This window comes from Salvia splendens, chromosome 20 (genome assembly GCF_004379255.2).
Source record: "Salvia splendens isolate huo1 chromosome 20, SspV2, whole genome shotgun sequence".
Taxonomy (NCBI): Eukaryota; Viridiplantae; Streptophyta; class Magnoliopsida; order Lamiales; family Lamiaceae; genus Salvia; species Salvia splendens.
Window position 1 is genome coordinate 5,558,818 of NC_056051.1, and position 26,546 is coordinate 5,585,363.

Genomic DNA, 26,546 nt, shown 5'->3' on the forward strand with positions numbered 1-26,546 from the left:
GTAATCTGTAAACATTTTTTAACTGTCCAGATCATAGCTTAGAGTTTGTATAATATTTAGAGTTTGCATTTGATTACATTCATATTAATGTGTAATTGGTAAAGTAAGAAAGAATGAGAAAAAAATGTTGAAATAATGTAACATATAGTAGAGGCCCATAAATGATAAAGAAAAAGCAAAAGAGAAAAAATTATATTAAATGGATATGGACTATTTGCATGAGATAGATGAAAAAGGAAATTCGGCCTATTTCTATGGGACAGAGGGAGCAGTTATTACTTTAATTCGCCTCCACAATCCCACTCTTACTATATAACATGCTCATAAATTTCCAACTTCACAACTTATACATATATGCCACACGAACTCTCGACATAGTCTTTACACACAATATGAGTTCGCTATGCAACAAGCATCATAACCCATTATCGCGAATACTAACAGAAAAGGCATATGGTGGTGGACGACGTCTTTCTGTTACCGTTGTTGCATAGATCCTCTGAAGAGTGTTCGCTGCTTCAATCATGTTGATTCTTTCTTGAGGTGCAGCGGCTAAACATTTCATTGCCAGCTCAAAAATTGACAACATGCATTGCTCCTTTGCACATAAATCCCGATCTTCGCTAGATAGCAAAGCGGGTGCAATAGGAACTGAGTTTTTTTGTAATGATTCACTTACCCACTCTTTCAACCTCATTTCCCCATCAAACATATCATCTGTTGGCTTCTTCCCTGTAAACATCTCGAGCAACATTATCCCAAAACTATACACATCTCCATGTGTGGACACTTTCCCTTCCATTCCCAACTCTATCCGTGCAACATGCATGATAAGCATTCGATTAATCATTGCTATTTTTCTAAAGAAAAAACTATAATATCGTTGAAGATGAAAAGTTTAGAATTATGCATCACCTGGTGCTGCATAGCCGATAGTCGCCAATGTTTGTGTTTGAACGACAACTTCTCCATCGTCAAAAAGTTTGCCAATACCAAAATCACCAAGATGAGCGACCATGTCTTCATCGAGCAAAACATTGCTTGGCTTTACATCACGATGGACTACTGGGCATGTATGGCCATGGTGAAGATATTCCAAGGCTGCTGCAACATCTATTGCTATCTTCAGTCTCTGGATAAGATCTAGACAATACATGTTGGAATATAACCATTTATCCAAGCTCCCATTTGGCATATATGTGAGCACCAAAGCTTTAAACTTTGGGCTAGTGCAACATCCAATAACACGAACTATATTTCTGTGTCGAATGCTCCCAAGTATCTCAGTTTCAGTATAGAAGCTCCTTTCTGCTCCTTGTAGTTGCAAGTTAAAAACTTTTATTGCAACTTTCAACCCATTAGAAAGTGTTGCTTCAAATACCGAACCAAAACTTCCTTTTCCAAGAAGGTTGCTCTCACTAAAACCACTGGTTCCCCGCTCTAGTTCTATGTAAGAAACTCTTCTATATTCAGTCACCGGTGAAATATTAGTGAGAAGTAGTGGTGATTTCCTCGATTTAAATTTATTTATAAACACAAGGATGACAATCACCATAGTCAAAGCTAAAATCACTGAAGGCACTATAAATTTCATCAAGTTTTTTGATGTATGATGATTATCTGTGCATGGTGGAACTTTAAATCTTATTGGACCACAAAGGGCAAGGTTGTGGGAAAACGATTGATCACTCAAGTTACCAAAACAACCCCTATCTGGAATTTCCCCAACCAATTTGTTGTTGGAAACATTGAAATACTCAAGAAAACGAAGGTCTTCTAATGACTTGGGTATAGATCTAGAAAGGTTATTGTAAGATAAATCCAATGCTATCAAATTTCTAACACTTGCTAAGGATTGGGGAATAGATCCTTCCAACAAATTATTTGATAAGTAAAGAGATTCTAATGACTGGCAACCACCAATTGAGCTAGGGATATCACTTGAAAATTGATTAAAGGACAAGTCTACATATCTGATTGACTTTAACTTTCCAAGTTGTGATGACAATTGTCCATTCAGATAATTTGAGAACAAGCTCAATTCCAAGAGGTCTGTAAGATTCCAGAAGCTAGAAGGGATAGTGGAATTCAACTGATTGTATCCTAAGTCAAGCAATCTCATAGATTTAACTTCACCTAAACACTTCGGTATTGAACCCGCAAGCATGTTTTCGTAAAGGTACAACTCCCCCAAATTATTCAATCGGCATACGTCGTTAGGAATAGACCCTTCCAACTTATTCCCGTAAAGATACATTCGTTGGAGTTTCTTCATATTCCCAATTGATGGTGGAATGGGTCCACGCAGCTGATTACCTCCCAGTTCAATAAACAACAAACTACTTAAATTTCCAATTTCAGAAGGAATGACACCCACGATGTGGCTGTTTTGTAGCCAAATACTTTGAAGAGAAGAGGAAAAGTTCCCAATTGAAGCAGGTACGATACCATTCAGTGAATTGTCTGATACCACCAAGTACTTCAAATTGCGACATTTAGTTAACGAAGAGAGAAATGTCAACTCCTGAGTTGAAGATTCCTCTCCACTCAAATGATTATGACGGAGCATTAGCTTCTGAAGGTGTTTCAAATTACCAAGGTCTGGTATGGAGCCAATGAAGGAGTTGTTTCCCATGCAAACCTCCATAAGTTTAGAAGCATTGTTGATGGTGCTTGGAATTGGACCATTGAGTCTGTTAGAACCCAAATAAAGTATTTCAAGATTGAGAAGTGAAATCCCCATATTTGAAGGAAGAGTACCTGAAAAGTGAAAACTCATTGAGTGAAAGATTTTATTTCTTTAAGGTTGAAAATGGAAGACTTAACAATGCAGCTATTTTCTAGGTTTCAGATAAAAAATAATCTCTTTTTGGGTTGTATTCGCAATTTCGGATGTTATCAAAAGAAAATGTTAAAAGTGAATAATGGTGAAAATAAAGTTGGTAATAAGCTAAATGTATATCTATAAATATAACTTGCTATAAAAAAACATAAATGTCGAACTTTCTTTAAACAATATGCAGAAATCGTATGATAAAAGAAAAAAATTGATGACGTACCTATTAACAGTGGCGAAGCCAAAAATTTTAAAACGGGGCACCCAAATTATCGTTAATATTTATAGGATTTTTTCAATATTCGTGACATCGGTAGTTCGAAATAACTAATATTTTCAATACTGTATAATGGATGGAATTTTTTATGATGTTTAAATGTCACCATAGAAAACATCAACTGAAATCTAAATTATAACAAATACTCCCTCAGTTTTTTAAAAATAGGGACTTTTGAAATAACACGGGTTTTAATGCACAATTTTGGTAAAGTAAGAGAGGGGGAGAAAAAAATTGGTAAAGAAGGAGAGATGGAGAGAAAAAAGTAATGGAATTAATGTTAGTGGATTATGGGGCCCACTTTAAGTTATTAATTGTAGTAGTATAAGTGGTAAATAATTTGATGTATAGGGGTGTAAAGATTTCCTAAAATAGAAAGTTTGAAAGTTGTTATTTTTAAAGAACGTACTAAAATGGAAAGAGTTGCTATTTTAAAAAAACGGGGGGAGTACTAGAATACAATAATTAATTTTTTTTATTATTAGCATAATGATGGAAGAAAACAGTTACCAAGTGAAGAGAAATTATGTTCCAAAAAAAGTAAAAAAGTAAAAAGAAACAAAAATATTCACATTATGCTTAATAAATAGCATGAAGAATGACAAAGTTGCATAAATAAAAAGACATAGACAATAAAAGAGTTGCAGAGAATAAAAAATGAGTAAAACTGAATCGAACTCGGGACATATTGGACAAGAACCATGTCTCTGACCAACTCGGGATATTCATGTTAATTTTTTTGTTTACATAATTGATGGGGGGACCTGGCCCCAACGTGGCTTTGCCACTGCCTATTAATTCATTGTTCTATTGTAAAATAAGTATAAATTATAGTCATATTTCCGATTTCACGTGATGGTGCAGCAAAAATAGTTGTAAAATAATTGAAGACGTTGGCATTTGCATATATATTGGTTGAATGTGCCCTTCAAATTAGTTCTCAACTGTATAAAGCATTTTGCTCTTGCTCAGATCTCTTGGGAGTCTTATATTTGAATTACTTGAATTTATTGTTGTAAGAAACAAATCCGAAATTTATTTTGCAAATTAAACTATATATGAAAGCACAGTGACCATATAGAGAGAGCATCCATGTGTTCAGGAAAGTTGATATTTACCAGATAAGCTATTGTTAGAGAGGTCGATGAATTTCAATGAAGAAATGTTGAACACTGAAGATGGAATATTTCTGGTTAGAGAGGAGGCTGGGATACTTAATGTCTCGAGCTGTGAAAGATTCCCTATTTCTTCAGGGATCACTGCATTTTTGGAAGTAGGAAGATAACATGAGAGGATGCCTTTTAACACAACAGTTTGGGTATGAGCTTTGTTTGATACAGCAACCTGGTTTCATCATATAATCATTTATTTTTTCAAAACCATTCATCATGTAAATCATACTAGCTGGTAACAAAATGACTAACACTTTTGTAAAAAAGAAATACTGCCTTTGTCCCGAAAAAGGAGTCCATAGTTGACTTGACACAAGTTTTAATAAATGTAAAGTAAAAGAATGAAATACTTAGTGGAATATGAGCCTAGTCACTTGTATATATTTTAGTTTTATAACAAGATGGGAGTGTAATAAGCTAGTGAAATATGGCCTGATCACATGTCTCATTTGTTAGTTGAATGATTTTTTATAGAAACGATGTAGCTATCGTTAGAAAGAGAGGCATATGAATAGTACCTCTAAAATCATTAGAGCCGAGCCACAACTCTCTAAGCATACTCAAACTTCCAATTTCACTTGGGATTTTTCCAGACAAACTGTTGTTAGAGAGGTCCATTAATTTCAATGAAAATAAGTTGAACACTGAAGATGGAATATTTCCGGTAAGAGAGGAGGTTGGGATGCTTAACACCACTAACTGTGAAAGATTCCCTATTTCTTCAGGGATCATTCCTGAAAAAATATTTTTGCCAAACAATTAGGAAACCCTTTGCTTCATCTTCATTTCCCATTATGCTTTTGAGTAAGTTTAGTTTGAATAGGCGTTTATGTGCTTAGCATATGTTTGATAAAAAAACTGATTTAGTTAGATACACATTTATTTCATCTAAACCATCTTTTCAATCATAGTAGCCGGGTAAAAAATATTTTTAAACCCAACTATATGGTCATAAAAAGACTCTCAACATAGCACAGTTTCGACCTCCGAATTTATAGGAAAATAATTTACAGAAAAATCAAAGAAATCCTAATTTCTTAAAAATAAAATTTAGTAATATTATCAAACTGACAGAAAATAATAAAACTAACATTCTCTATGTAATCTAAATACCCTAGGAATTTAAAAAGAAAAAAAAAATAAAATGACAAAAGTAAAATAATATTTGCACAAACAATAAATTGACAATTTTATCGTCTGATGGCCTAATAAATTTTCTATTGATGTTTTTGCTTTGCATGTTGGAAATGCATCTAAAATTGATAATTGGACGCATTTAATTTTAACGTAAAATTGATAAAGTAAGATAATTATAAAAAAATAATTAAAATATTATTTATAAATGAAACTCACTTAACTAGAGAGATACTAAAATGGTAAAATGGAAAAATATGATTATTTTTTAAGGATGAAGGTGGTATACAGAATAGACAATATAATTGCTTTCAAATCATTTATCCATTTCAAATTATGGAATAGTAATATAGAAATCAAATGTAGAGGTAGTTAAATAGAGATGCGTTCACCTCTGAAATCGTTAAAGCCCAAGTACAGCTCTTTAAGCCTACTCAAACTTCCAATTTCACTTGGGATTTTTCCCGTGAAACTGTTGAAACTGATGTCCAAATATCTGAGAAACGAAAGGTTTCCGAGATGTGGAGCAACAGTTCCAACAAGGCCGTAGCCAGAGAGATTGAGAGCTGTGACACGGCCGTGTTTGAGGCCGCACGACACACCAATCCAATTACAGACTGATGTGTTGTTTTGGGACCAATTGGTGCTCAAGATAGCATAAGGTTCGGAAGTGATGGAGTTTTTGAAAGAAATAAGTGCATTTTTATCAGTGATGATCGAATTCAAGGAGAGGGTAAAGCTACTTAAGAAAAAGATCGAAAGAGCAAATGAGAAGATAGAAGAGCCCATTAATTTGGTGATTGGTTTCATTCTTTATAACAGACTCTTTATAGTTATCATTTGATATAAAAGGAGTATGATTTTTAAAATTTAATTGAGTCTTCGTCAATGAAATATATATAAGCCATAATATGCATGTGGAATTTATTAATGGGATTCTTGTAAACGTATCTATGAGGATGAGAAGGATACTTGTATGTCACTTTCTGTAGCTACAAAGTGACATTTTAATGTGGAAATTAATGTGTACTAACAAAATTAAGAACATGTTAAGAAACAAATGAAGACGATGTCTATATATGTGTTGAGTATTCAATGGGGCATGCGATGGTCGTCGTGTCAACTCAACTTGCCACACTTTTATTTTTTGTTTAAAATAATGCAAACAAATAGAGTATACGAGATATGAAGATTTTGTATGTGGTTTCAATTAAATTCATATTTCGAGATATGAAGATTTTGTATGTGCTTTCAATTAAATTCACAAATATGAAGATAAAATTATTGACTAAGCAATGTTCGTCGTCGTCAACTCGACCTGTCAATAGATGGAAGATAATTTTGTATTTACGAGAAAAGTTTGGACAGCTAATTAGAAGATTTTTATATATAAAAATGGAATAATATAAAAATGTCACCAATGTCGAAGTATAATTAAGTTGGTAGAACACTTATCTTCTAATCGATATATGGAGGTTAACTTTTATCAATATTGAGTTTGAGATTTTGAAAAACTAATTTTCTTACCATTTGACTAGATGATCATTATTCATTAGTTCTATCTAAGGAATATATATCCATTATCCCAATAATATACGAACAATACTTTTGTGTCAGTGTCATTATATCTATACATCATGATTTAGGATAGTTAGAAGAAATTTAAATGTAATGACAAAATTTTGGAAAAACAATTTCTGTCTACATATGACATTACATGATCAACAGGGCAAATGAGACTGAGTCGTCGTCAACTCAAGTCTTTTGACAATTGTTTTTATGTCAAAACATGCATGAAAATAAATCTATCAAATAGTTCAATATTATTGCATTTATATGTGCTGTGAATTAATTTCAAATTGATATTAACGACAAGTGAAAGCTTCATCATTTCATTAATATTATTGCATTTGTATGTGCTATGAATTAAGTCACTCAGTATGATCGATCGTAGTCAAAATCAATATTAATTTACATGAGTAGAATACAAGTCTGGGCCTTTCTAGTGTGGGCTGAATTAGAACTTGAGATCCTGTTAGCCAAGCCCAGCCCAACCTAGCCCAACTATAAATGGTTTTGCCCAAATAAATGCGGAGCATTGATCAACGTAGCAATCATATAGGCCTATTGTTTAGCCTCGCACAAAAAAATTAAAACAAATAAACCCTTTGATATAGAATTGCTATTATTTAGATTTATGATACAATCAACAGACCTTCTCAGGTTATAAAAATATACTTATTTAGTAATCAAGAAAGTCTCTCTATATAATACATATAAAAAACTTGTACTTGCCTTAAAATTTTAAACAGTTCAAAATCACTCTAAAATCATCTTAACATCTTATATATCAGATATGTTTAAAAATGCGTTGTGATTTATATACCATTATATACTTTAACCGTGGAAATAGTACAGGTTCAAACAAAGTTAAACATAAACTAGTTAAATAATTCTATCAAACATCATATCCTACGCAACTACAATGTTTTTGTGTAAATTTATGTGAACATCATTTATCAGCATTCACTCTTGCTAAAATTGTGACACTCTGAAAATTGCACTTGGCATGTGGAATCCTACACTTGATAAACTATCTGTTGAAGGGATGAATTATATTCATTCAAGTATATGCAAAGGAGAGGGAGTACACGCCTCATATAATTCATTCAAGTATATGCAAAGGAGAGGGAGTACACGCCTCATATAGGCGGAGAGCTATCTATATATGGTAAGATATATACATGATTTACCCTAGCTAAAATTAGGGAAAGAATAATTATAATTGATTCCGTAATCTTCGTGTATCTTCCGTGATTTTGTATATCTTCCAACACTCCCCCTCAAGTTAAGTAAGAGGATTTCCCATTCTTAACTTGCCTAATACTTCACCAAAACTTCTCGCATCCATTGCTTTCGTGAGGATATCTGCTAGCTGGTCCTTTGAACGGACATATGGGAGATCTATCACTCTTACTTCTATGTTCTCTTTGATGAAATGTCGATCTACTTCAACATGCTTCGTTTGATCGTGTTGTACCGGATTTTCAGATATACTGATCGCTGCTTTATTGTCACAAAAAAGCTTGCACGACTCATTTGACATCAAGCCAAGTTCTGTCAGTAATTTCTTTAGCCATAGGGTCTCCGTTATCCCATTCTTGATCCCACGAAATTCTGCTTCTGCACTTGATAGGGCTACCACCTTTTGCTTTTTGCTTCTCCAAGTCACCAGATTACCCCTAACGAATGTAAAGTACCCTGCTGTTGATTTTCGATCATTCGGGTTCCCTGCCCAGTCTGCATCTGTGAACCCATGCACTTCCAAGTTCCCGTGGTTCTCGAATAGGATCCCGTGCCCTAGTGTTCCCTTCAGATAGCGCACAATTATTAGGGTTGCTTCCCAGTGATCAACTTGGAGTTTGTGCATGAATTAAATGACTACTCCCACGGCGTATGCAATATCAGGTCTAGTGTGGGAGGGATAGATGAGTTTACCCACCAGTCGTTGATATCTCGTTTGATGAGTGAGTTCGGCTCCTTCAGTCAGTCGCAGACCATGGTTCTGCATCATCGGGGTCTCTGCAGGCTTGCAGTCTAGCATTCTTGTTTCAGCCAAGAGGTCCAGAACATACCTCCGTTGGTTTATAAATATTCCCTTCTTTGATCGCATTACTTCAATACCTAGAAAATATTTCAATAGGCCCAGGTCCTTCATCTCGAACTCGGTAAACAGGTTCTCCCTCAACTGTCTGATTTCTTCCTCATCATCCCCAGTAAGGATCATATCATCCACATAAATAATTAGGCAATAGATCTTTCCCTCTTTCCTTTTTATGAACACAGTATGATCGGAATTACTCTGTTTGTATCCATATTTCTTCATTACCTTAGTAAATCTTCCAAACCATGCCCTTGGTGACTGCTTCAAACCGTAAAGTGTCTTTTTGAGTCTACACACCTCCCCTACCTTGAACTCTCCATCGAACCCTCGTGGAGCTTCCATATAGATTGGTCGAGTCAGCTCTCCATGCAAGAACGCATTAGTTACATCAAACTGATGTAGTGGCCAGTTTTTCATCGCGGCAATAGAGAACAGTACACGGATAGTGTTCATCTTTGCTACGGGTGAGAAAGTCTAGGGTTTAGGGTTTGAGTATAACCTAAACCCTAAAGTCTCTGCATAATCGACTCCATAGGTTTGAGTATAACCTTTCGCCACCAATCTTGCTCTGTAACGGTCTATTGATCCATTCGGTTTCCTCTTGATGGTAAAAACCCAAAGGCATCCCACGGGTCTAGATCCCTCTAGCCTCATACATACTTCCCACCTTTTATTCTTCATTAGTGCCTTCATTTCCAAAAGCATTGCTTCCCTCCAATGTGGGATTTTTATTGCCTCCTCTGCTGTCCGGGGAAGCTCTTCTTCCTCGTATAATGCGGCCATAAAAGCCTTCGCCATTTTGGTCAGATTTGCCGTTGCCAAGTTCGCCACTGAATATATGCTTTTCTCTGATATACGCTCGGGACTGTATCTTTTAGGTGGAACACCCCTTGTGCTCCTGTCTGGGAGTATGTACTGTCCAGTATCCCCATCAATCGCAGCATTCTCTGTGGGTTCTACATCAGTACTATTAGGAATAGTTGCACTATTGACATCAGTTTCAGTGGTTACCTCGGATATCACTGGAGGAGAATGGTCGGGTGTGGGTGACTGAGGACGCTCTGCGGGTGACAAGACGGGCTCGGTGGCAGTGCTAGCTGTCTCTGTTGGTTCTGCCGCAGAGTCGCTTGGTGATGACACAAACCAATTTAGGGGTCCACTTGACCGATCAATAGTTCTACTCTCCCCCTGACCACTAAGATTGGTGTAGTAGTACTCACACTCTAAGAAGTTATAGTTCATGGTCGTTATAATCTTCCTAGACGATGGATCATAACACCTATATCCTTTCTGATTTATTCCATACCCCAAGAAAACACACTTTATTGTGCACGCGGGAAATTTTATTCTCTCGTGTTTAGGTACATGGACATATATCAAGCATCCAAAGATTTTAAGGGGTAGGGTAAGGGGTTCAGGCACATCGGCTAGAGAAGATAAAAGATGCAACAGAGTTTTCATTTTTAAGATTTTCGTAGGGAGACGGTTCACCAAATAAACAGATGTAGCAACAGCTTCAGGACATAAAAATTTTGGAACATTTGAGTCCAAAAACAAAGCACGAGTTATTTCCATAATGATCCTATTCTTTCTTTCAGCCACTCTATTTTGTTCGGGTGTATAGGGGCACGAGGTTTGGTGAACTAACCCTTTATCCATGAAAAACTTTGACATGTCCCTGTTAATAAATTCCCTCCCATTATCAGACCTAAGAACCTTTATAGTTGTCTGAAACTGGGTCTCGACCAGTTTGTAAAAAAGGACAAATTTTTCACAAACTTCAGATTTGTTTTTCAAAAAATATACCCACGTCATTCTTGAACAATCATCCACAAATAATATGAAATATCTAAAACCATGATCACCAATAACGGGCGTGGGGCCCCAAACATCAACATGCACGAGTGAAAAAAGACTCTTAACATGAGTTTCGGTAGACTTAAACGATTGTCTGTGGCTTTTCGCCAAAACACATGACTCAGAATCAAAATCCTTAAGATTAGAAAAATTTGGAAAAAGTAGTTTAAAATATCCAAGAGATGGATGACCTAAACGTCTGTGCCACAACCAAACATCTCGAGTAGCAGATCCGTGAGCCAGCATTGCGGCACTGTCTTGGTGAGCCATCTCGTCAACATAGTAGAGGCCTTGACGCTCAGTGTCACGCCCAATTATCCTCCTCGTCCTGATATCCTGTAATACACAGAAATTGGGATGCATCAGTAAAGTACAATTCAATTCCTTCATCACGAGACTAATCGACATCAACTTATGTGACAATTTGTGAACATAAAGATAATTTGACTATTTCAATATCGGAGAAATTTCAATTGTTCCACTCCCCTCTATGGAAGTAAATTCCCCATCTGCAGTCTGTATTTGACTTTTCATAGTCCCACAAAAATTCACGAAATCCTGTTTATCATGGGTCATAGTATCGGTCACCCCACAGTAAAAAAATCCATCGATTATCTTTTTCTCTAGTCTTATGTTGTACCGCACATGCAATGTGTAATTTATGCAATATTTCAAAACTGTTGGGGCTAATACACAAATCATTACACAACATGGGGTTCCTTTTATAATTAATCAAAGTTCGGGGGGCAGAATGCTTATTTCGGGGGTCAATCTGTAATTTTTTAGAAATTAGAGGTGCATATGTAAAATGATATAGGCTAGGTTTCAGAAACCCTAGCCCATTACCTCCTTCGTCGACGCCGCTCTCCATTCCCCCGTCGACCGGCGAAAGCTACCTGGCCGACCTCCTCCGCTCGCTTGCCGCCATCGCCGCGTGGAGTGACGCCGTCAGTACCCCGTCCACGGGTGGTGCTCTCTATTCCGCCGGTTTCCTCCACTCCGATAGCCAATTTGGCCTTCCCCTTTAGGCTCTCGTCCCACCACTCCGGGAATCCGATCAATTTGAAGCAATTTTCCCGAGTATGTTTGTTCAGCCTGCAGTTTGAGAACCATAACTTTGTTTTATCTGGCTTGGGGGCTCCGCGGTGGTTATTGGTGGCAGTGAGCGATTGTCCGGGACGGATCGGCGCCGGTTGAGTCTGGAATCTGGTTTGTCGGGCTCCAAATCCAAGCCCCACCACGTTAGCTGCTGTGGTTGAGTCGGGGTTCGCCGATGGCATGATTTTAAGCCGTATGGCTTCTCGCTTGACCCAGCCGTATGCAACGTCCACTTGAGGTGTTGGACTCTCTTTGAGAATGTCTCGTCTGGTTCCTTCGAATTGGGAGTTTAATCCCGCCAAGAACTTGTACAATCTCTTCTGATTAATGATGTTTCGATACTCACATATTCCCTTATCGCAGCAGGTGATGGTTTTGGTTTGGCATCGATCAATTTCGATCCAAACCTCGTGTAGAATCCTCCAATAAGTCTCTAGATCCATGTCCCCTTGGACAATCCAACTGGCCTTGTCCTCCAAATCATATATCATGTATGAGTCTGACGTACTCTGGTACGTTACGGTCAAACTATCCCAAATCGCCTTCGCACTTTGGTGGTGTGCGAAATCTGCCACAATCTCGATCTCCATGTTGTGTACGATCCAGGAGAAGACCACTAAATCAGTCTCCTCCCACTCCAGATAATCTTTATCTGTGGGTTTTGGGGGTTCCGGCACTCCAGTGATATGTCGCAGTGCCCTTCGGCTTCCGATGGCTACCCGTATCAGTCGGGCCCATAGTGCATAGTTTCTTCCATTTAGCTTGAATGCTACTGTCACATTCTTGCTTGCTTTCAATTTGAGATCACCGGTCTTGACATCTTCTTCGTCTGCCATTTTCAGGTCTTGATTCGTCCGTCACCGCCTTCTGGTCGGGACAGGTATTCGGGCAATGATGAGATTATATTCCGAGCCTTTGATTATTTGGCTCTGATGCCATGTTGAAGGGAAGAATTATATTCATTCAAGTATATGCAAAAGAGAGGGAGTACACGCCTCATTTAGGCGGAGAGCATTTTACATATGGTAAGATATATACATGATTTACCTTAGCTAAAATTAGGGAAAGAATAATTATAATTGATTCTGTAATCTTCGTGTATCTTCCGTGATTTTGTATATCTTCCAACACTATCCATCTTAAAATAATTCAAACAAAATTAATAATAGACAAGTACAAAGGGTAAAAAATTATACATCTTCATCAATATTCTGAAAAAAAGCACATTTAAAAGTAAGATAGCAGAATCATTCATCAAATCATGAACTACTACAAATGGCACTACCAATCTAATGGAACAGTGGAAAACAAATTGATTTGAGCAACTATACATCTGAGATTATTGGCGAATAGAAAAAGCAAATTGCGGACGACGAGTACTTGTACCTGCTTCAATCATGTTGGTTCTTTCATCTGCTAAACATTTCATTGCCAATTCAAATATTGACAATAAACATTGCACCTTGGCAGAAAAATGTTGATCTTCCCTTGACAATAGAGCAGGCAAATGTTGATCTTTTATGCTCCTTTCTTCACCGAACTTGTTGTCTGTTGGCCTTTTTCCAGTGAACATCTCTAACAGCACCCAAGCTAGGAGGTATGGTTGAATTCAATTGGTTGGAACATAACCCAAGCTAGGAGGTATGGTTGAATTCAATTGGTTGGAACATAAGTAGATCTCTCTCAAGGATTTAACATCACCCAAACATTCAGGTATTGAACCCACAAGCATGAAACGCGGGTAAGATGTCGTTCAGTTGATTGTCTATATATCTGGACCCTTCAAATGTCGACAATTAGTTAATGAAAAGAGAAATGCCAATTCCCGAGTTGGGAATTCAGCTCTACTCAAATTATTTCTCCAAAGGTAAAGATTTTGTAGAAGCTTCAAATTACCAAAGTTGGGTATGGAGCCACTAAAGGAGTAGTCACACATTTCCAACATGATAAGTGTTGGATAATTGGGTCGTGGACTATTATTTGGGCTGTGAATTAAATGATGCCCAGATGGAAATTGGGCTGGTGGCAGCCCTAGCCCAATGCCAGGTTGATATACACCCCTGCCTCTCCTTCCCTGCCGCTTGACATTCGATTAACTCTCTCTTCTCTCTACTCTCTCTCTCTCGACTGTTGAATTCTCTCTTCTCTTCTCTTCTCTTCTCTTCTCTTCTCTTCTCTTCTCTTCTCTTCTCTTCTTCTTCACTGATGAGTCTCCGGTTGTTTCACTGTGATCTTTCATGGTTATTTGAGTGATTGATCTTGTGTGAGTGTTGGAGAATGCAACTACTTCGGTTGCTGGGGTGTTGGTGAAACTAGGGTTTTCTGTATAAGGGATTTCTGTGAGTTTGTGTTCGAGAGGTTTCAGATCTGGCATAGTGGAGTGGTTTGGAGTTGATATCTGGTGTGTGAGGTGAATCACTGGTGGATTCAACGTGCTCCCTTGGATCTGGTTTCTGGAGAATAGATTCGTACTATTAGCGGGTGGCTGAGTCATAGCTAAGATCTATTCGGTTTCTTTGTGTTTCTTGTATTTTCTGCTCGCTTGTTTGTTTTACTCTTAAGATCCGAGAGGATCCTTCTTGTTGTGCTAACGTGTGTGTTAAGTGTGTACGTTTACTCGGTGGTCCAGTAGCTTTCGGTCAAGGAGGGCTAGGATTCTTGTGTAATATCTAGTTCTTGTAATAGCTAGATCCTTTGTAAATCAGCCGCGTGGTTGAGAGTTTGGTTGAGCTCTCTTGTATATGAACAAAGAGGTCTCGGTAATTAGTGAACCCCGGACTTGTCTGATCCCTACAATAAGTTTAGAAGCATTAGTAATAGAACTTGGAATTGAGCCACTGAATAGGTTAGTGCACAAAAGAAGCAATTCAAGATTGGGAAGTGAATTCCCCATATCTAATGGAAGAGTACCAGAAAACTCATTGAAAGAAATTACTAATTCCTTCATTGTTGATATGTTGAATAAGGAAGATGGAATGGATCCATATAAGGAATTACTGAACACACTGAATACTAACGTACGCATCATTCTAAATATGGATCCCACGATTCATTAACACTACTTACCACCATATTTTCCCTCCATCTCTTTTACTATATCAATTACGCAATAAAACCCGTGTTATTTATAACTTCGTCTATTTTTTGAGAGGGTGTGTAGTTTTTTTCTAGTTGTTTACTTTATTTTCTTTCCACTTTAACTATTTATATATTTTTTTCTAAAATGGATGGAAAAAATGAAATGACTCAACTACCATGGAACAGAGGAAGTATACATTAAAGACTTATATCATTGGATTAACGGACATACCTGTCAACTTGTTATTATCAAGATATAAATTCTCAAGCTTCAGTAGATTGTGAAAAGTTGGGAGACTTCCTAACAAATTATTGTCAGATAAGCTCAAGAATGTCAAGGAAGACAAGTTGAAGATTGAAGACGGAATATCTCCGTTTAGAGAAGCATTGTGATACGAGCATTATTACTCAGATAAATTAAAACTTGCATATCTTTTCCATATCTTTATTTTCTTGTTCATTAAGTTGTTATTAACATTATAAATAGGAGTTATTGTAATCATTTGAGAAATCAATCAAGAATATCAATATTATCGTTCATTCTCTTCTCCAAAGTGAGAAACCCGTCTTGCTCGACGGGCACTTGCCCGCGACAAACATCTATCGATCGCCGATCTACGGACGCCGATCAACCCGATAGGGGGTTTAACATATCAAATTGGTGTTTTCATTACGATCTCACCCTCCAAAACACCGATCGAATCACAGCTATGTCGCTGCCCGACAGGAATCCACCGCGCACAGCAACTAGCCACACCGATCGAACCATAGCTACGGCGCTACCCGACGGGAATCCACCCGCGCACAGCAACTAGTTATGCATTCCACCATCTCGAACCAAAGTTGCGCCGCTGCCCGACGGAAGACGTTCCGCGCACAGCACCAGATTTGGTTGCCGAGTTCCCACCTTGAGGACAAGGTGGATTTCAACCGTGGGGAGTTGATACGAGCATTATTAGTTAGATAAATTAGGATTTGCATATCTTTTCCATATCTTTGTTTTCTTGTTTATTAAGTTATTATTAGCATTACAAATAGGAGTTATTGAAATCATTTGAGAAATCAATCAAGAATATCAATATTATCGTTCATTCTCTTCTCCAAAGTGAGAAACCCGTCTTGCTCGACAGACACTTGCCCGCGACAAACATCTATCAATCGCCGATCTACGGACGCCGATCAACCCGATAGGGGGTTTATCCTATCAAATTGGTGCTCTCATCACGATCTCACCCTCCAAAACACCGATCGAATCACAGTTATGTCGCTGCCCGACGGGAATCCACCGTGCTCAACAACTAGCCACACCGATCGAACCATAGCTACGGCGCTGCCCGACGGGATTCCACCCGCGCACAGCAACTAGTTATGCATTCCACTATCTCGAACCAAAATTGCGCCGCTGCCCGACGGAAGACGTTCCGCGCACAGCACCAGATTTGGTTGCCGAGTTCCCACCTTGAGGACAAGGTGGATTTCAACCGTGAGGGAGTTGATACGAGCATTATTAGTTAGATAAATTAGGATTTGCATATCTTTTCCATATCTTTGTTTTCTTGTTCATTAAGTTATTATTAGCATTATAAATAGGAGTTATTATAATCATTTGAGAAATCAATCAAGAATATCAATATTATCGTTCATTATCTTCTCCAAAGTGAGAAACCCGTCTTGCTCGACGGGCACTTGCCCGCGACAAACATCTATCGATCGCCGATCTACGGACGCCGATCAACCCTATAAGGGGTTTATCGATAGGAAGCACCAATTTGATAGGATAAACCCCCTATCGGGTTGATCGGCGTCCGTAGATCGGCGATCGATAGATGTTTGTCGCGGGCAAGTGCCCGTCGAGCAAGACGGGTTTCTCACTTTGGAGAAGAGAATGAACGATAATATTGATATTCTTGATTGATTTCTCAAATGATTACAATAACTCCTATTTATAATGCTAATAATAACTTAATGAACAAGAAAACAAATATATGGAAAAGATATGCAAATCCTAATTTATCTAACTAATAATGCTCGTATCAACTCCCTCACGGTTGAAATCCACCTTGTCCTCAAGGGGGGAACTCGGCAACCAAATCTGGTGCTGTGCGCGGAATGTCTTCCGTCGGGCAGCGGTGCAACTTTGGTTCGAGATGGTGGAATGCATAACTAGTTGCTGTGCGCGGGTGGAATCCCGTCGGGAAGCGTCGTAGCTATGGTTCGATCGGTGTGGCTAGTTGTTGTGCGCGGTGGATTCCCGTCGGACAGCGACATAGCTGTGATTCGATCGGTGTTTTGGAGGGTGAGATCGTGATGAAAGCACCAATTTGATAGGATAAACCCCCTATCGGTTTGATCGGCGTCCGTAGATCGACGATCGATAGATGTTTGTCGCGGGCAAGTGCCCGTCGAGCAAGACGGGTTTCTCACTTTGGAGAAGAGAATGAACGATAATATTGATATTCTTGATTGATTTTTCAAATGATTACAATAACTCCTATTTATAATGCTAATAATAACTTAATGAACAAGAAAACAAAGATATGGAAAAGATATGCAAATCCTAATTTATCTAACTAATAATGCTCGTATCAACTTCCCCACGGTTGAAATCCACCTTGTCCTCAAGGTGGGAACTCGGCAACCAGATCTGGTGCTGTGCGCGGAACGTCTTCCGTCGGGCAGTGGCGCAACTTTGGTTCGAGATGGTAGAATGCATAACTAGTTGTTGTGCGCGGGTGGATTCCCGTCGGGCAGCACCGTAGCCATGGTTCGATCGGTGTGGCTAGTTGCTGTGCGCGGTGGATTCCCCTCGGGCAGCGACATAGCTGTGATTCGATCGGTGTTTTGGAGGGTGAGATCGTAATGAAAACACCAATTTGATAGGATAAACCCCCTATCGGGTTGATCGGCGTCCGTAGATCGGCGATTGATAGATGTTTGTCGCGGGCAAGTGCCCGTCGAGCAAGACGGGTTTCTCACTTTGGAGAAGAGAATAAACGATAATATTGATATTCTTGATTGATTCTCAAATGATTACAATAACTCCTATTTATAATGCTAATAATAACTTAATGAATAAGAAAACAAAGATATGCAAATCCTAATTTATCTAACTAATAATGCTCGTATCACATTGCCAATGCTTAATATCTCTAGTCTTGAAAGATTTCCTAATTCTGTTGGAATTCCTCCTCAAGTTATAAAATAAACATAATGAGAAGCCATTTGCAAATAGATCATGATCAATTTTGCGTACTCCATCCGTGTACTCCATCTGTTTAAAGGAAGATGACTCTTTCTTTAGATGGTACCAAATTTAATGCTTGATGCAGATTTATTTTGTGTTAAATGGGGAGAATAAAGTAAGAGAGAAAAAATAAAGTAAAGATAAAGGGGTTTCTATATTTAGTAATTTGTCATTTTGGGAGGGGCAGAGGGAGTATAAATTAGTGATTTCGATGATTACAATAGAACCATATATTGGAATAAGAAGAAATTTATACCTCGATAACAATTAATGTATTCCAAGTACAACTCTGTAAGCATTTCCAATCTCCCAATTTCTGGAGGAATGTTGCCATTAAAATTGTTGTGGGAGAATAACAAGATCTCAAGATGTGTGCATTTCCATATATTTAGCGAAACCTGACCTTCAAGTCGATTATAAGGGAGTGACAATATTTTGATGTTAGGCATATTGCTGCACATATCATTTGGCAGGTGGCCTGATAGGCTATATTTCTAATTCTGATTTCTCTAAGGGAAGACACGTTGCAAATAGCATGTGATATGAAGATCGTTATCATGTAGAGAAAAAAGTGTAAGCATACTTGTTGGGTTGCGATGCCGCTGATCTCACACACGTAATCGAGAAAATAAAGCACGCAAACGATATAACGTGGTTCGGTGATAAACCACCTACGTCCACGGAGAAGATGACCGGAATCTTATTGATGAACTCTTTACAATTACAATGAACTCACACTCACACTCTACCGCTCACAACCGCTCGCTATCTTGAGAATTAATCTCTCTGGGTGTGTGTGTATATGGTGTAATTCTGCTACTTCACTACTGAGCTCTATCGAGCTATTTATACAAGATGCAATCAAGAAATAAAATCCAACTAACTCTATTTCCCAAAGTTAGTTATAACCGCTACTCGGCTCAAAACCGAACTCCCTTCTCGGCTCAAAACCGAACTCCCTTCTCGGCTCAAAAACCGAACTCCCTTCTCGGCTCAAGAACCGAACTCCCTTTCTCGGCTAGCTCAAAGCCGAGCTTCATTTCTTGATCTCTTCTTTGAGCTGCAGAGGCTCCACCACTCGATCAAATCAGTAGTTTGCATGGACACACTTTCACAAATCTCCACCTTGTCCTTGCAAAACTCCATCAATATCTAGATTCCCTTCTCAATCCTGTTCCATACTTCAACATTCCACAATTTCCACCAACTTCAAGCAATGCTTGAACTTCAAAGTTGGCAGTGACTTGGTTAACATGTCTGAGGCATTTTCTTCAGTGGGAACCTTCACCACATTGATCTTCCCACTCTGAATTTCGTCTCTGATGAAGTGCCTCCTTACATCGATATGTTTAGATCTCTCATGGAACATTTGGTGCTTGGCTAAGCATATGGCTGAATTGCTGTCACAATTAATCATTACTGCTCCCAGCTCTATCCCCAGATCTTGTAAGATTCCTTGTAGCCATTTTCCCTCCTTTGCGGCCTCTGTTAGTGCAATATATTCTGCCTCAGTTGTGGACAATGCGACCACCGGTTGTAGATTCGACTTCCAACTAATGGCTGTACCAAACAAAGTGAATATGTAGCCGCTTTGGGACTTCCTATTATCCAAGTTGGCCGCATAATCAGAATCACAGTAGCCTACAAGAATCTCATCTTTCTCAGACCATGCTTTTCCACCAAATCTCAAACCAATCATAACAGATCCTCCCAAATATTTCAAGATCCATTTCAGCGCCATCCAGTGTTCTCTACCCGGATCAGCCATGTACCTGCTAGCCACGCTTATAGCATGAGCCACATCCGACCTTGTACATATCATCAAGTACATTATGCTTCCCACTATATTCGCATATGGTATCGCACTCATTTCCCTTCTGATTTCATCGGTTTTAGGCGCCTGTTCTTTGCTCAACTTAAAATGGCCTGCTAATGGAGTAGAGACTGCCTTTGCATTTGTCACCTGATATTTCCTTATCACTTTCTTGATGTACTCAGCTTGCACAAGCCTCAGTTCCTTCTTCTTCCTATTTCTGACAATGTCCATGCCTAGGATTCGTTTTGCCTCCCCAAGATCCTTCATCTCAAACTTTTGTTTAAGCTCATCTTTTACAATCTGCAATTCACTCAAGCTTGATCCAGCTAGTAGAATATCATCTACATACAGTAACAGGTAGGCTATTATCAAATCTCCACTTCTCTTGACATATACACAGCTATCAAAGCTGGATCTCTCAAACTCCATCAGCTCCATTTGCTCATGGAACTTCTTGTTCCACTGCCTACTGCTCTGCTTGAGCCCGTATAGGCTTTTCTTAAGTAAGCAAACCTTCTTTTCTTCTCCAGGCCTTTCAAAACCCTTAGGCTGCATCATATAGATCGTCTCCTCTAGATCCCCATGTAAAAAAGCTGTTTTTACATCGAGTTGATGCAGCTCCCAATCAAAATGAGCTGTCAAGGCCAATAAGATCCGAATGGAGGTGTGTTTTACCACTGGAGAGAACACCTCAGTGTAGTCAATACCTTCTACTTGTGTGAATCCTCTAGCTACCAACCTTGCCTTAAAACGTATGCTTTCAACTTCCCCAACTTCAACCTTCTTCTTAAATAGCCACTTGCAACTTATGAGTTTCTGAGTCCCTGGGTCATTCACCAAAATCCAAGTCCCATTTCTCAACAAGGACTCTATTTCTTCTTCCATGGCTCTGATCCACTTCTGACTTTCCTTGCAATTTATGGCTTCTTCATAGGTTGAAGGCTCTGAGAACATGAGCACCTCTGCTACACAAAGAGCAAAGAAGCTCATATCATAATCTGAAAACCTGCTGGGCAAGCCTGCATTCCTCCTTGGATTTCTTCTGTTTCCTTGATTTGATGGATCTCCACCTCTTGTGTTTTCATCTGACTGAGAACTGGAAGCTCCACCTTCTTCTTGGTGTTCAGAGATTTCAACATCCTCATCAGCATCAGACCAAGCAGATTTCTCATCAAACTCAAACTCTTGTATGCTAGAGCTACTGTCACCACCAGGGGGTGCTCTACTTTTCTTGAATGGCATTTCTCCTTCATCGAACACTACATCTCTACTCACAATGATATTCTGACCCCCTTCATCCATATTCCATAACCTATACCCCTTCACTCCATCTTGGTATCCCAACATCACACATTTTCTTGCTCTTGGTTCCAACTTATTCTGCTTGATATGTGCATAAGCCGCACACCCAAAAATCTTCAAGCCTGAGTAGTCTCCCAAAGTTCCATACCATCTCTGATCAGGAGTCTCATTAGAAATTGATGAAGAGGGGCATTTGTTAATCAGATCAGCTGCAGTAGAAACAGCCTCTGCCCAAAATTTCTTTGGCATTCCAGAGTAGAACAACATGCATCTCACTCTTTCTAGCAACGTCCTGTTCATCCTCTCTGCCAGCCCGTTCTGTTGAGGGTTCCTTGGCACGGTCCTATGCCTTCTTATCCCTTTCATTTTACAGAAGCTATCAAACTCAGTAGATAAGAACTCCATCCCATTATCAGTTCTTAAGTACTTCAGCACTGACCCTCTCTCATTTTCATATCTAGTATGCCATTCTCTAAACCTCTCAAATGCTTGAGACTTCTCTTTGAGGATGTAAACCCATACCTTTCTTGAATAGTCATCTATAATAGATATGAAATACTTACCTCCACCTATGGATTCTGCTGGAGAAGGCCCCCATAAGTCACTGTGAGCATATACAAAGGGAGCTGTTGTAGTGTGCTTTCCACCAGAGAATGGTAGCCTTTTTGCCTTTCCAAGAATACAAGACTCACATTTGTTGAGCCTCTCTGATGTCCCCAGCCTCATTACACCCAGCTTAGCAAGCTCCTTGATGCCTTTTTCCCCCACATGCCCAAGTCTAGCATGCCACAGATCCAGGCTCTCTGACTGAGTAACATTTGCTGCATTGATCACGGTTTCACCCACCAAGTAATACAGGCTATTCTTTCTTTTGGCCTCCATGACTATTCTGGGACCCTTTGTCACCCTGAGCACTCCGTTACTGGACTCAAACCTGTAGCCCTTGGACTCCAGCAGCCCTAAAGAAATCAAGTTTCTCTTGATCTGAGGTATGAACCTCACTTCTGTGAGAGTTTTTACACTACCATCACTCACCTTCAGCTTGATTTCTCCAATCCCTCTAACATCACATGTCTGATCATTCCCCAACATTACTGATCCTGTGTGTGCTGTCAACTTTTGAAACCAGGATCTGTGGGAGCATATATGAAAGGAGCAACCCGAGTCCATGATCCAACATTCTTCAATTCTTGCCCCTGAGAGTATATTCAAGGCCTCATTGGCCTCCACTTCCTGAGCAAGATCTGCAGTATTTGAACCTGCATTGATCGCTTGTTCTTGCTTCCTTTTCCAAGCAAAACATGCCTTCTTCAAGTGACCCGGCTTTCTGCAATAGTAGCAGTTTCTAGTCTCCCTCTCTCCCTCAGCCTTATCTTTGTTTTGTTTCTTCTTGTTGAAAACTTTCTTGTTCTGACCCTTCTTCAAGAAAAGACTCTCAGCCACTGGATCATTTTGTCTAGTAGAAGTGGAATAATCATTCTTCTGCGATTCCTTCATTTTCAGAGCAGAATGAATTTCTTCATATGTAACCTTGGACTCTCTTCCAAGTAACACCGCATCCTTGAAGTGTTCAAAACTCTTAGGAAGCGAATTCAGCAGCATCAAGGCTTTATCTTCATCCTTGATCATTTCATCGATATTTTCCAAATCATCTACACACTTACCAAATTCTTCAAGTTGCTCTGTAATTCCTCTCGCATCTGAGAATCTGAATGCAAGGAGCTTCTGCTTCAGGTGTAAACGATTTGTAATGGACTTGGTCATGTACAATGACTCAAGTTTTGTCCATACTCCCGCAGCTGTCTCCTCTTTGGAGACTTCCCTCAGAACCCTATCTGACAAATTCAAGATTAGGGTGCTGTAGGCTCTATACTGCATATCCTGAAGCTTTCCTTTCTCTTTTTCATCGACCTCCGCTTCTTTCTCGGCATCGACTTCATTCTTCAAGATATTCCATAGGCCCTGCTGCATCAAGATGGCCTTTATCTTCAACCTCCACAGCCCAAAGTCATTTTTCCCGGTGAACTTCTTCACCTCAAACTTAGCTGTAGACATTTCTCAAACAGACGGTGGGCAATCGCCAAGATCAGCTCAAGTACCGGAATTCTTGGACCCTAACTATCCCAGAAAGCAATCAAGAACTCCTTTGGGAAATTCCCACAGACGGCGCCACCTGTTGGGTTGCGATGCCGCTGATCTCACACACGTAATCGAGAAAATAAAGCACGCAAACGATATAACGTGGTTCGGTGATAAACCACCTACGTCCACGGAGAAGATGACCGGAATCTTATTGATGAACTCTTTACAATTACAATGAACTCACACTCACACTCTACCGCTCACAACCGCTCGCTATCTTGAGAGATTAATCTCTCTGGGTGTGTGTGTATATGGTGTAATTCTGCTACTTCACTACTGAGCTCTATCGAGCTATTTATACAAGATGCAATCAAGAAATAAAATCCAACTAACTCTATTTCCCAAAGTTAGTTATAACCGCTACTCGGCTCAAAACCGAACTCCCTTCTCGGCTCAAAACCGAACTCCCTTCTCGGCTCAAAAACCGAACTCCCTTCTCGGCTCAAGAACCGAACTCCCTTTCTCGGCTAGCTCAAAGCCGAGCTTCATTTCTTGATCTCTTCTTTGAGCTGCAGAGGCTCCACCACTCGATCAAATCAGTAGTTTGCATGGACACACTTTCACAATACTCATATTCACAACTTGGGTTGGTATGTTTCCATTCAACATATTTCTGGCCGAGCTCATCTCCTCCATCTTGCTGCACTTATATATACTCCTTGGAATTTTTCCATATATTTGATTCCCTCTGAGAAATAATCTCTTCAGTTTCGGAGTATTGTTGCATATATCATTTGGGAGCTCGCCTAATAGCTTGTTAAACTCCATATCAATGTGTTACGGACGTCCTCCGTAACGTGACCGGCTATATATCTTCTCAGACGGATAGGGTGATCAATCATTCGACAAGCTCGAAGGAAGGCTCACGGATTTGCTGATTCACAGACGTTCTCCGATCAGCAGCAAATAGGGAACAATAATATTCTTGTTGCTCAAGACAAGTTTAGGGAAAATATTATATTCATTGATTCATTCCGTCATTAAATGATAACAATCTCTCCTATTTATAATCCTCTAATACTACTACCCTAACTTAATGAATAAGAAAAAAATATCTAAACAAATATGGGAAAGATATGGTGAATAAAGGAAAACTAAATAATTGGAAGATCATAAGAGATATGATCGTATCAACTCCCCCATGGTTGAAATCCACCTTGTCCTCAAGGTCGAAACCACAAAGCAACGACGAGAGTTGAAAGCAAACGCTTTGGCGAGGCATCTCCTCCTGGATCAAACACATATCGAACAACTGAATATCTCCCTTTATCACCTTTGTCAAAAGTCAACAAAGGAAACCCCATGTTGTCGGCAAAATTCCATGCCAAAACGAAAAGCTTGTTCACGCTTCCAAGAATGCTCAAACATGGCATGTCATTGCGCGGAGGGATCAACCTTGCATCAGTGTCGAGCGATGTTGATCGATGATTCATACTTGGGACATCACCGACATTCAAATCCACATAAACACAAGCAATTACGGGCAGGTTGGTGTAAGCACCATCTCCTTTCTTGCCCCAACAATGTCCAGCCACATTTTTTGATGGCACTTGAACAACATTGAGTGAGGCGACGACCTTCTTCACTTCATCAGTGGAATCATCCTCCTCTACATCGTCTAACCCTGCCTCTTCCTTCTTGTCTTTACTCATATGCTGCGCAACAGGTAGATTTCCATAAAAGATGAAACTTGTTGGTCTTCGGGTCTACCATCTCCACTTTCCCTAGATCCCCTATTCTCACTAGGCATGCCTCGACCCATGGCTTCTTTTGCTCCTGTCTCTAATATGGAGTCATTTGAATCACAAAGCTCCTCTTCGCCCTTACCACTATCATCAACGCAGTCTGAACATGAATATGCAATCTGAACATCTAAACCCGATAAATAAGAATCGACTTCATTTAGGTTCGTCCCTTCATTCACATATCCACTCTCATACCTACCCAAACTCACGTCAAGTGTGGGGGAACGTGTATGAGTAACGACCTCTCCGCAACATCTGTCCTCATCAACATCCCTCCGGTTGCAATGCGGCTGTGGCGGCTGTGGCAAAGGTTGGAATCTGGCACACTCAAGGTCAAGGGGCTCCACAGGCGTTGGTGGTTCATGTGGTGGGTATCCTTGCTGTTTCGGAGGGTCCCAGCAGGAGGGCTGGCGCACGGGCGACGGTTGTGGTCGTGGAGGCCAGCCAGTTGGGGCCGGTGGCTCGTAAGCCGACACTCGCTGCTGAACGTGATTTTCAGGCCGATCCCAACGCCTGGTTGGGCGCGCAGGTGAACCGTCAGAGACCGGAGACCTCACATACTGTCTCGGGACTGGCAGGTCCCAGCAAGTCTGCTTTTTCGGAGGCAGAAACTGCTATTGGTGTGATTCTTCCGAAAACCAACCCGGGTTAGGGCTTTTGCGCACGCAATGCGGCTGTCAGGGTGGCTGTTCCTGCTCCATGAACCGGTCCCAGAGGTGGAGGCGTTGAGCAGACGCTGGTTGGCATTCGGTCGGGCAGTATACCCGCTAGAACTAGAGCGCGCGGGCGGCTGCTGATTGTGGGGCAGATAGCTGCGGCGGGTTCGCTGCGCGTACGGCGGGGATGGAGTCGGATGTGGCTGTGGCTCCGGCGGCGGAGGTGCACGAGGGTAGCCAACACAGCGATTGGCTGCATCCTCCGGATGGCAGCTTAAAAAGCCGTCGGGTATGTTGCGCGACCCCCCATATTGGTGTGGGCTGGGGTATTGTTTCCGACGAAGATTTTCCACGCTCCGATCTACTGCGTCCATACGGGATTCCATCATGTCCAATAGGCGATCAAATTTTGCAAACATTGAGTGTATCTGGTGCGGGGGCTGATATTGGTGGTAAATAGCCTTAACTAATAATAGGAAAAAAGAATGAAGTTGGAGTGCCTTCTTTGCGAAGAAGTGGTTCGCT

At 40.0% G+C, this 26,546-nt stretch overlaps 1 protein-coding gene across 2 annotated transcripts; it reads right to left on the minus strand.

Moving 5' to 3' along the window:
- Nucleotides 1–252: 252 nt before the first annotated feature.
- Nucleotides 253–6,211, minus strand: LOC121782193 (putative receptor-like protein kinase At3g47110). 2 transcript variants are annotated; one of them, XM_042179930.1, is made up of 5 exons: nucleotides 5,812–6,211; nucleotides 4,804–5,019; nucleotides 4,232–4,372; nucleotides 916–2,760; nucleotides 253–810 (listed from the first exon to the last, which is right to left on the minus strand). In XM_042179930.1, the coding sequence occupies exons 1-5, from the start codon at nucleotides 6,206–6,208 to the stop codon at nucleotides 416–418; spliced, it is 2,994 nt and encodes a 997-aa protein (XP_042035864.1). In that variant the 5' UTR covers nucleotides 6,209–6,211; the 3' UTR covers nucleotides 253–415. The 2 variants fall into 2 exon arrangements, with proteins under 2 accessions (XP_042035864.1, XP_042035865.1); XM_042179931.1 differs by lacking the exon at nucleotides 5,812–6,211 and having other exon boundaries at nucleotides 4,232–4,457; nucleotides 4,804–4,934.
- Nucleotides 6,212–26,546: the final 20,335 nt, after the last annotated feature.

Excerpts from the sequence above, each read along its gene's own strand:
- LOC121782193 (XM_042179930.1), bottom strand. The coding sequence starts at position 6,208 with ATGGGCTCTTCTATCTTCTCATTTGCTCTTTCGATCTTTTTCTTAAGT. Across the intron at positions 5,020-5,811 it reads GGGCTTTAACGATTTCAGAG|GAATGATCCCTGAAGAAATA; the intron begins GTGAACGCATCT and ends ATATTTTTTCAG. Across the intron at positions 2,761-4,231 it reads CTCTAACAATAGCTTATCTG|GTACTCTTCCTTCAAATATG; the intron begins GTAAATATCAAC and ends TTCACTTTTCAG.